Here is a 12484-nt window from a genome sequence, read left to right on the forward strand (position 1 = left end):
CTGACATGGAGTAGATACTTAAATGCTTGCTGACTGATGGATTGATGGCATTCTTGTCTTTCCACATTCTCCAGTTAGCTCCTCTCCTATTGGTCCTACCTTGCTCCTTTCCTTTAGTGGTAATCTCCCCAGGAGCAGCTTAATATTGTCACCCCATGGGATTTATAGCTCTCTATCTGAAGCCTTTCCCACATAAACCAATAAATTTATAAGATGTTATATGATTTAGTATTATACATAATATAAAATATAGAAATGTGATATATAAATTGATATATAAAATAGAAACATTATAAATTATTATATAAAATCTAAATATCAAAATCTGCTATAACAAGAATTACAAATTAAAATAAATATATAAATTATATCATATAAAGTAGCTAAATAATATGCAAGATATAAATTACAAGTTTTTATAATATACAAGATATAGAAATTATGTTACATAACATAAAATATCTAAATAATATATAAACTATTATAAAAATTTGACTAAAATATAAACGTTATAGAAATAATATATATAAAATATATAAATAAACTGATTTTTAAAACTATGCTCCCCACTACTCTTTAAAAATAAAATTAAATAATTTTTTGTTTCCTTAAGAGGCACATTTGCAGCTGAATGGGCATCAGAGAATCAAAATTTCCACAAATGATCAGAGTTCTTGGTGTCTATGCAGAACATCCTTCTGCTTGAAAAATTATCCTTACCTCCCCATTCTTCCCTCCATAGGGGAAATAGCTTTTCAATTTTTGTCTTCTGACTTCAAAAGCAGTGTTGTTTTTATTAGGCTATGCTATTCCTCTTCCTCTAGCCTTACCTTACCACTGTAAGACAGGGACTCTATGAGGTCCTATCCAGATATCATCAGTTGTTTTGGTATTCGGGCTTCTGCAAGGATCTAAAAACCTGGCTTCTCAGATATTATTATCTTGCTGGGGCTCTGGGATGAGCTACGAAGCCCCTTGACTGAAGCTGCCTTCTGTTTTGGTTTGGGTCAGACGGTCTGAGTGCCATGCTGGTCTTGTCTCTAGCTACAGTTCAGACTTGGGTCGTCTGAGGGCTATGCTGGGTCCTGGCTTTGATTTATCTTCTGTTGTAGCTTGGATTCTGACCACCTGGGCACTATTCTAACCCAATCTGTGGTTTGGGTGGGGCTGCCTAGAAAATGCACTGTTTCAGTATTGCTCTGGCCCTATCTAGGCTCTGTCTCCTGCTGTAGCTCACATCTGCTACTAGGCACTGATCAGAATGGTAGGTTGGAGGTTATTTTCATGCTGTACCTTCTGCCTACACTTGTTTATCTTCATTATGACTTTCTACAGGATCCTTGATTCTGTAATCTTGTATAGTTCTGGGATGGATAGAGGTACTTATCATCGTTTTCCTTTGGTTTTCTTTATTCTTTATTCTTACTTCTCTTGGAGCATTTTTAGAAGTTTCTTGTGGTATTTTGGGGAGATTTAGGCTTCTCTGGGTTTGACCCCAGTGCCATTTTAGCTGGAAGTTCTTGTTTATTTCTTTAATGTGACTTGGTAGAACAAAAGGACATTCATTCCTCCCTAGATTGTCTGCAAAAAAGTTTTTCTTACATATGCATTAAAATCATCTGACTGACATACAACTATAGATGTATAGAGATATTAAATGGTAGACTGAATACGGATATGCTTACCTAACTTGTTCTCTTGTATTGCAAGAAAATTCTTTTTTACAAGATGACATTGTATTAATTGCAAGTACTGCAGATGGACAATTAGCTGGGTACAAAACTGAAAAGAAGAAGCCTGAGTTGGATTGTACTAGAGAAAGTACATCATATATTTAAGGATCCCAATCTATTCTATGGCACAGAAGCCCAATGGTTTATGCCTCAAGTTTTCCTACTAATACTATGTGGCAATGAATCATGAAAGACTTAACCAAATTACAGGTGACTCAAAGAACAAAGGAAATATGGTGGGAGGAAGGAGGTTGCACCATTTTTTAAATGATAGCTTATCCACAATTGTTGACATAAAAAGATATTATCAAAGATATACGTGCTGTGAAAAAGAGGCAGGCTAGTCATGTAGGATGAATGAAGGATAACAGATGGACAGTCTTAATGATGTACTCATACTCCCCAAATACAATGTATCCCCAAAGTTTTAATGTAGTAAGACTTTTAGGATATTCTGTGTTTAAAGAAGCAGAGGAAGGCGATTAGCAAATTGGGTGACTCCTTTACAAGGGTTTGTCTTTCTCCTCCTCCCACCTATAATTCCCATGATGCTCATGTCTTTATGAAGATGGATAAGTGGTATTTATCAGGCATCTGTCTTGTTTGCACAGTTATTTATAGCATGCTCACAATAATAAGTTCAATTAGAGCTGTCCAAAAGTGGAATGGGCTGCCTCTGGGAGAAAGCAGATTTTTTCCTCTTGCTGGATGTCATGAGGCAGAGGTCAAATGATCACTTGTTGGCAATTCTTGTAGAAGGGATTCTTAAGAAGGTACACATGTGACTAACTAGTGATGTGATTCTTGGGTTTGATCCCTGATGAGGACATTTAATTTTGCTCCTCCATGGCCATAGACCACATCCTTATTCCTAGTCATCTATGTGTCTCACAGATGTATGCTGCTGATAATAAGGATGAGTAGAGGAAAGATGGTGAATGGATCAGTCCCAGATCTATCACCACTAATAGAAAAAAGAACTCAAAGCATTTATGTTAAGGATATTGAATCAGAGCCAAAGTGCCATGTCTGAATATGAAAGTCAGTACATTCATCAGATGGAGGTTTTCTCAGTCCAGCACACTGCTTTTGTTCTCACTCTGATGAAACATGTCATGTTTATTAGGATGAAAGAGACATTCTTAGTAATAGAAAGGGGCACTTCAAATGAGAATATATTTACTGCACCATTAGTCTGTTACACTTTCTTGGCATAGTTCCTTCCTTTAAGAGCTAGAAAGAAAAAATTCTGAAGATGAATGGACTCATAAGCTCTTATTAATATATTGGCTTAGATTGTAGAGTCAAGTTTCTTTCCTGTTGGAAGCAGTTTCTATAAATCAATCATTTATTAAACACCTACTGTGTTCCTGGTATTGTGATAGGCATTGGGCAAACGATGAAAAAACAAACAGTCCCTGCCCTCAAGAAAGGCATTATAGGGGGCAGCTGGGTGGTTCAGTGGATTGAGATTCAGGCCTAGAGATGGGAGATCCTAGGTTCAAATTTGGCCTCAGACACTTCCTAGATGTGTGTCCCTGGGCAAGTCACTTAACCCCCATTGCCTAAACTTTACAACTCTTCTACCTTAGAACCAACACACAGTATTGTGTTGGTTCTAAGGTGGAAGGTAAGGGTTTAAATAAAAAAAATTTTTAAGTTAAAAAAAAGGCAAAACAGGAATTTCAGGAAAACAAGAGGTACCCACATAAGTAGAAACAAAATATAGACAATGTAAATGCAAAGTAATTATGGGGGTGAGGAGAGAGAAACCACTAGCAGTTGGGGTTGAAGAAAAGACAGGAGACAGAGGAATAGAGTCAGGAAGCAGAATATTATATGTGAAGGGAAAACAAAAATTCAGATTTGAAATAATCATACATTGATGTATTAAAAAGCTGGAAAGACCTTAGAGCCACCTTGTGAAGAGTTTTCAGTGTCAAACAGGATGGGTAATACTTTGTTTTAGAGGTAACCTCTGGAGTTTACTGAGCATGAGAGTGGCATGGTCAGGTCTGTGTTTTCATAATATAATTTTGGTAACTGAGTAATAGAAGATAGATTGAAGAGGGATGTAGTGATTATAAATATTTGAGAGACTGGTTTTGGAGTTAGAATATGAATTTATTGATTAGGCTGTCATATAACCAATAAATGAATATGTCAGGAGTCCTCTCTATGGCCAAAGACCAGTGTTAAAGCTGAATTAAAATTTTGGTCCTTAATTTCCATAGTTTATTAATATTTTCTTGAACAAGAGAAGACAGATTGAGAGATTGAGGCCTATTCTCAAACTAGCCACTTGGATACTCCTCCAAAGGCTCTCTCTCTCTTAGCCCACATCCTTTTACCACTAAGTCCAAGGGAATAGAGAAAGCCCACTTCCTGGAACCCCCTCTTTTATATCGTCTAGGTCAGTGTCCCGTGACCCGTGCTGAAGTGCACTCATGTGCTGTACACTGGGACACAGGTGGGATCCCAGTACGTGATTCTGGGAGGGGGTTCCTTTCACACACCAGAAGTTCCATCACGTAGGTCCATATACCATTTGGGAGCTCATTAATCAATCCCTTTTGGGTATCTTAAGACATCTCTGATTGGTGAATAGTTAATGAAGAGGTTGTCCATCAAGACTCTCAACCACTCCCCACCCCAATAGATAATGGGGGAGGGCAGTCATGTACCTAGTAGGAACATTTTTATCTATTACCCAGGTTTTATAGGGTGGAGGGGAACATTCCTTGGAGTTCCTAAGAACAAAGGGAATGTAAAAGTCAACAGATTGACTGGAACCTTTCTAATCCAGGATCCTGACATAGGAATTAATATAGTATTAAAAAAATTCTCACAGGGGATAGACATGAGGCAAATGGACAAATTTGAGGGCTGTCACCCATAATCCAAAGGAGAGGTGAAAAGGATCTGAACTAGATCGTGGCTTTTGAAGAGAGGAGACACATGTGAGTGGGAAACCTGAGGTTGTCCTAGAGTACCTAAATTGTATGACTCGCATGCTCCAGCTCAGGGCTGATCCAGTTTCTTTTTCCAATCCTATGCTTCTTAGCTCCATGCTGCAAGAACAGTCTTACAAATATATTATGAAGCTTGACGAATACTTCCCAAAGACTCTCTACTCAGCAATAAAAATAGTCACCAGATGACGGATATATAATGTTCTCTAACAGTTTGTGCCGGAAAAGAAAGTGTGTGTGTGTGTGTGTGTGTGTGTGTGTGTGTGTGTTTATTTGATGTTAGTATGACTGTAGTAAGCAGACAGATTGGTGAAACCTGGCAAATAATTAGTTATTTATGTGAACAACCTTTGTAAATGTATTACCTCTCCCCGCCAGAACTATCTATCTATCTATCTATCTATCTATCTATCTATCTATCTATCTATCTCTCTATGTACATACATATATACCTATACCCACATATTTTATATATATGAATATACACACACACTGATATGAGCATATTTAATATTATCCTTTTCTCTAATCTCATAGTCAGTAGTTATCAACTGTTAAGCCACTTTCATAAGGTCTTACAGCTCTCCTTCCTTTCTATTCCCACTGCTATCACTCTAACATAGGCATCTTTTTTTCTATCACCTATAGTCAATTTTAACAGCCAACTCACAAATATTCCTTTACCTTTTCTCTTTCTCCTTCAATCTATTGGTCCTAAAATCCGGGGGGGGAGGGGTTGTTTTGTTTTTTTATAACCCTTACCTTCTGTCTTAAAATCAATACTGTGTATTGGTTCTAAGGCAGAAGAATGGTCAAGGCTAGGCAATGGGGGTCAAGTGACTTGGCCAGGGTCACATAGGTAGAAAGTCTCTGAGGCCAGATTTGAACCCAGGACCTCCTGTTTCTGGGCCTGGCTCTCAATCCACTGAGCCACCCAGCTGCCTCCCCCCCAATACAGTTTTAATCTGATCACCCCCTGTATATAAACTTTCAGTGGCTAGAATAAAATAGAAATCTTTCATTCCAGCATTTTAAGGCTCTTCACATATTGCTGCTATGCAAACTCCTCCACTCTTCTGTCTTAGAATTGATATTAAGGCAGAAGATAAGGGCTTTCTTTCATTCGTTTTTCATTAAGAATCTACTGCACTTGGCACTGGGACAGCTATGTTTGCATGAAATGATTCCTTTCCTCATGAAGCTTCTCCTCCCCCCCCCCCAATTTCTAAATTCAGACATGGAACTGAACAACAATCATAAAAAGGAGATGCTAGCATAAAAGTCAAATGTCTCCCAAACCAACCCTTAAAAAACAACAACTGGGAAGTGTATATGGAATTTCCAAACAGAATCTGCAGTAGCTAAAAATGTCTGAATACAAGACTCCAAACATGCCTATTAATATAATATATACAGATAATTTCATTCTGCGACTAATCTACAGGTACATCTAAACATCTCCCAACCCCCTAACCCCAAGAAAAAAATGATCAAAACACACCCAAAGTGCATTTGTTATGTGTTTTTTTTAAACCCTTACCTTCCATCTTGGAGTCAATGCTGTGCATTGGCTCCAAGGCAGAAGAGTGGTAAGGGTGGGCAATGGGGGTTAAATGACTTGCTCAGGGTCATACAGCTGGGAAGTGTCTGAGGCCAGATTTGAACCTAGGACCTCCCCTCTCTAGCCCTAGCTCTCAATCCACTGAGCTACCCAGCTGTCCCTTGTTATGTATTTTTAGTACAGCAGCTAGAATTCTGGACTTGGAGTCAGGAAGACCAGAGTTCAGATTCTACACCATTAACTAGCTATATGATTCTTTACAACCTAACCTTTCTCAGACTCAGTTTCCTCATTTTAAAATGGCCATAATAATAACACCTACCTGGAGTTAGGAAGACCTGAGTACAAGTCCAGCCTTAGCTGTATCACCCAGGACAAGTTAATTAACCTCTGTTTGCTTCAGTTTCTTCAACTGTAAAATGAGGATAATAAATGAACATACTTCTCATGGTTGTGAGATCAAATGAGATGATATTTGTAAAGGCACTTGCCACACAATAGACTCTATAAATGCTTATTCCTTTCCCTTCCCTTCCCTTCCCTTCCCTTCTCTTCCCTTCCATATAAAGTCCACCAAGACCGAATCCCAATGAAGCCATGTTGGTTCTTTCGAATTATCTCCTTTTCTAAATGTTCATTAACCAGCTTCTAGACTAATGGTGTCTAAATAAAAATGGGGGCCACTCATCCATATTTAGGGGACCCCTTTGAACCTCCTGTTGACTTAGGTTTAAAATGTAATATTATCTTTGATTTTATTGTATTTTTATTTATTTTGGTAAATATTTCCCAACTACATTTTAGCCTGGTTCTGGATACACTAGTGAATGTGGTGATGCATGTTTGATTCCTCTGTTCTAGAATCCAAAGTTCTAGCATTTCCCCAGAAATGAAAACCAAGCTTATTGGCAAAGATTCCACATTTTCCCCTTTTTTGAAAATTGCAAGCACTAAAAGAATGCTTGCCCTTTGATCCAGCCATACCATTGCTGAGGTTTGTACCCCAAAGAGATCATAGGGAGAAAGATATGTACAAAAATATTTATAGCCACGCTCTTTGTGGTGGCAAAAAACTGGAAAGTGGAGTATGCCCTTCAATTGGGGAATGGCTGAACAAATTGTGGTATATGCTGGTGATGGAATACTATTGTGCTCAAAGGAATAATAAACTGGAGGGATTCCATGTGAACTGGAAAGACCTCCAGGAACTGATGCAGAGTGAAAGGAGCAGAACCAGGAGAACATTATATACAGAGACTGATACACTGTGGTAAAATAGAATGTAATGGACTTCTGTACCAGCAGCAATGCAATGACCCAGGACAATTCTGAGGGATTTATGGAAAAGAATGCTACCCAAATTCAGAGGAAGAACTACAGGAGAGGAAACACAGAAGAAAAACATCTGCTTGAACAAATGGGTTGATGCAGACATGATTTGGATGTAGACTCTTAATGACCACCCTAGAACAATATGGAAATAGGTCTAGATAGATGACACAGGAAGAAACCAGTGGAAATTCGCATCAGCTACTGGGGGTGGGGGTGGGGGAGGGAGAGCAAGAACATAAATCATGTAACCATGGAAAAATTTTTTCTAAAAAATAAAAATAAAACTACTTCCAACGAAGAGAAGAAAGGGGAAAAAAAGAAAATTGGGAGAACCCTTGCTATTCTCTCTTCCCATGGCCCTTTGGTTCTCCACAATCTTTCTTAAGTTACTCTGTTGTGGTTCAGCACTCTCTTAAACTTAACAGCTTTATTCTTTACCCTAGGTTGCATCCTCATAGCCAAGTGACTTGAATTCTTTGCTGGGTAGAGGGATCCTTTGCTAGTTTCTCTCTTATCTGAGGTATCAACTTTCTTTTAGCCATTGTTATATGTTTTCCTTCAAGCCAAAGATCCATCTCCTTGGCAGAGTAGTGGAATAAGAACAAGGCGTCTACCTTTGCCTGCATTATTACTTATTTTTTTCCTGTCCACCTTCATCAGTGGTGCTATTCCTTCTTTGATCCACAATATAGCTTTTTATTTTTTTAAATAACCCTTACCTTCTGCCTTAGTATCAATTCCAAGACAAAAGAAAAGCAAGATCTAGGCTACTGGGGTTAAGTGACTTGCCCAGGGTCACACAGCTAGAAAGTATCTGAGATCAGATTTAAACTCAGGTCCTCCTGACTCTAGGGCTGGTGCTCTGTCTACTGTGTAACCAATCTGTCTCCTTCAATTCAGCTTTTTTAAAGTGCAAAAATGTGAAAAATATTTTGTTGAGGACAACTAGGTGGCTCAGTGAATAGAGTGCCAGGGTCAGAGATGGGAATTCCTGAGTTCGTATATGGTCTCATACACTTCCTAGCCGTATGACCCTGGGCAAATCACTTGACCCCAACTGCCTAGCCCATACCACTCTTCTATCTTGAAATGAATACTTAGCATTGGTTCTCAGGCAAAAGGTAAGGAGTTATTTTAAAAATGTTTTTCTGTTGACCCTCGCATTTTTTACTAGCTTCAACTTTCTTTACTAGCTCAATCTGATTTTAAATATTGATGATATTATTCCTATAAGGCCATTTTGAATTTTTATACTTATTCTCTGTTATTTACTCATGTAACTATGATCTGTGCATTTTTTTCTTCTCTAAATTGGTTGCAAAGTCCCCTGTATAGTCATATTAGCCTTTTAAAACAATTCCCTTTTTTTCATTCTTATTAAAATTGTTTCTTTTTGTATCTTCAAAATTTTATTCTTGACAACTCCTCATGTCTCCTGGTCTGGCTGACATTTCCTATGGGATTTTAGTAGATGGAATACTATCTCCCTTTTCCTGGAAGTCAAATGACATGATCAGCCTCTGAAAATATAAGGCCTGCATCAGATCATGCCCTTTTCACACTTGGGATGGAATGCCTTCCATTGGTTTGATTCAATCAAGAAAGGTTCCTACATGGCTAATGTACCAGAGTATAACATTACTTTTTAGGCATGCTGGGGTAATCGAATTGATCTGCTCAGCCAATTCCACCTTTTAAAATAGATGAATATTAATGACATTATTATTAGCTAAAAATGATGTATATGTCAGTTAATGAATCTAGAGATATAGGGGGAATGAACTCTAGAAAAGGAGTTAAGAGAGACCTAGGCTGACCATCACTGGATCTCGGTTCTCTGTGCCTTGGTTCCTTCATCTGGAATTCTTGCAATGTGCAGAACAGGATTCCATGTATCCTCTTCACATCTCTTTACCCTGAGGTTTGCCTTTTCACTTGTTTTTCAGAGATGCAAAAATCAAAACTGGAGAGTGGTTTTTTGAGGAACGAGCCAAGAAATTTCCAGCTGAAAGTAAGTGCCATAATTTTCAGTTTTTATCAAATAAAACTGTATAATAATAGCTTTTTAAAAAGCCCTTGCCTTCTATCTTAGAATCAATATTTTGTATTGGTTCCAAGGCAGAAGAACAGTAAGGGCTAGGCAATAGGGGTTAAATGACTTACCCAGGGTCACAAATCTAGGAAAGGTCTAAGGTCAGATTTGAACCCAGGACCTCCTATTTCTAGGCCTGGCTCTCAATCCACTGAGCCACCTAGCTGCCCCTATAATAATAGTTTTAAATAATATTTAGCTTTTGTGTAAGAAGTTGAAGATATTTAGAATTTAAAGCCTTTATAAGGATTACCCAGTATTCAAGGTTAAGTTGAAGAGCTGGCATCTCATATACAATGGGATTGCCCATCTTATGAACTTTTTTCTTCAAAAAAGGCAGTGTCACTCCCATATCGACCCCTGCTCCCATTCCATAGTAGTCCAAATTCTCTGTCAAAGTTGAAATCTTCCATCAAGGTCTAGCTCAAATATCATCTTCTCTGGGAAGTCTTCCCTGTTTATCTAGCCCAAAGTAACCTCTCTACTCTAAAATTCCTATTATTCCCTTTTCCCACTGTTCTTATAGGACTTCAAAGGATTGAATTTAGGGGGCATTCAGCCCAGTGACCCTCCCCTTCTGCAGTCAGGAAGATCTGAGTTCAAATCCCACTTCAGACACTTACTAGCTATGTGACCCTGGGCATGTCACTTAACTCTGGTTTGCTTCGGTTTCCTTATTTGTAAAATGAATCTGAGAAGGAAATGATGAACCACTCCAGTCTCTTTGCCAAAAACAACAACAACAATAATAAATAAGGTTACAAAGATTAAGACACAATAAAATCTCTGACTGTAAATCTAGCTTCTTCATGTTGTTTCCTTATTACATACAGCCTTTTGTTGTAATCATTGATATCTATGTGTCTTTCCTTCTGGATTGTAAGTTTCTTGAGGGGAGTTAGTGGATCTTGGACATCTCAGCATCCCCATACTGACTTGTAAACTACAATTGCTCCACAAATGTTTGAGTGACTACATGTGATAAATTGTCATTCATTCAATGAGTAATAATAATGGGTTTACAAGATGTTTTGTGTATATATATATATATATATATGTATATATATATATATATATATAAAATCTTATTTGACCCTTACAACAACTCCAAGAAGTAGTTAAAGTATTTTTATCCCCATTTTATGGGTAAGGAAACTAAGGATTGAAGAAATAAACTTTCTCCTGAGTCATCCAATGAATAAATATCGGAGCCCTGTGGGACAACTCTCCTTCCATATTACCATGGAACAAAGTTGGAATTCAAACCTAGTTTTCCTGAATGCCCATTATGTACAATGCAGTAATAAGATACAGTACTAGGCACGAATTCATAAGTTCTATGGTTATGGGTAGAGCTATATGTTGATTTGTTTTGTACTGTGCTTTTCCGATAGATATACTTTAACATTTACATTTTTAAAGATATTTTTTATTTTATTAACTGTTTCCGAATTACATTTAAAAAATTTAATACTTGATAAATGCTTGTTCCCTCAATAGAAAATGCATTGTAAAGGAGAAAAAACTGATTCATTTGAGTGTTGACATGTATACTTTATGACATATATTGTGAGGGCAGCAGGACTAGAGATGGGAGGTCCTGGGTTCAAATCTGGCCTCAGATAATTCCTAGGTATATGAGCCTGATCAAGTCACTTAACACTGTTGTAGAGGAATTAGGATTTAAAATATTTAGCATAAGGTAATACCCACGCTGTCTAAGGACTGAGAGTTCCAATTATGGAATGAAGAGGAAGGGAAGCCATATTTTCTTCCTTGAGTGACTCTGGAGGGAGAGCTGAAGCAGTTAGAGTATGTGCCTGTTATTAGCTATCCCAGTCAAGAGCCCAGGAAGAAGTGTGGATCCATCTCACAAAAGAAACACCTGCAAGTTGAGCAAAAACATCAGGCTGGGTGCTGGACATCCCAGTCTGAGTCAAGCTCCTCGGTTTTACCCTCCTGGATTATATTGCTGAGAGCCTGTTTCCTGTGGCCAACATGGAAGCAGCAGTGAACCAAACTTGTGAGAAACCCTATTCCCTTCAGCCAGCCACGCTGACGGCTTGGTAGTGTAGTGGAGACATTTATTCCCTCTCCCAGCTCCCGTGTTTTGTCCAGAGAGTCCTAGTTGTCAGGGTGACCTCTCCCCTTATTCCCTGCCCTTTAATCTATAATAAACTTGAATTTGTAAGTCCCTTGTCCTAGTTTCACTATTTAGAGGGTTTCCTATAGTTTTTAGTAGTCTCCCAGCCTGGACGTCAGTTGGAGTTAACTCCAAGAGTCAGTCCAAACTGTCTCTAATCTGTGTCGGTAAGCGTAGTCTGTGATTCCCATTTTGTGTTTGTTCCCAGTCTGTTATTCCCTATCCAATCAGTCCTCCTTCTCCCCTTTCTCTAAACCCAGTAATTAAATATTTACCCATAAGAACACCCATTGCCTAGCCCTTACCACTCTTCTGCTTTAGAACCAATACTTAGTGTCTATTATAAGACAGAAGGTAAACTGAGGCAAACAGGATTCAGTGATCTGCCCAAGGTCACATAGCTAGTAAGTATCTGATGCCAGACTGAACTCCATAAGAGTTCTTTATTTGGTTGATGACTAAGAAAGGAAGGCTGGTGGCCTGGGAATCATGCTATTGTTCCTAAGCTTCTTGGGCTTATCTGTTAGTGCCAGCTGAGCAGCAGTCACTCTTGGTGGTAATGGTGAAGATGGTGGGCCCCTTTTCCAGACAGGTTGGTTCCCTGGATAATACAAGCCAATACAAACTTTCTAGCAAAAAGAAAACTTCCCT

General features: G+C 38.4%; 1 protein-coding gene across 1 annotated transcript in view; it reads left to right on the forward strand.

The window, feature by feature from the left end:
- The window catches only part of SYTL3 (synaptotagmin like 3), a 101140-nt gene that overhangs the window by 34587 nt on the left and 54069 nt on the right, over positions 1–12484 (forward strand). Inside the window, exon 4 of the mRNA XM_044675732.1 lies at positions 9545–9609. Within this exon, the coding sequence (XP_044531667.1) occupies positions 9545–9609 (65 nt within the window). The remainder of the gene's footprint in view (positions 1–9544; positions 9610–12484) is intronic.

The sequence above is a fragment of the Gracilinanus agilis genome, chromosome 4 (genome assembly GCF_016433145.1).
Source record: "Gracilinanus agilis isolate LMUSP501 chromosome 4, AgileGrace, whole genome shotgun sequence".
NCBI lineage: Eukaryota > Metazoa > Chordata > Mammalia > Didelphimorphia > Didelphidae > Gracilinanus > Gracilinanus agilis.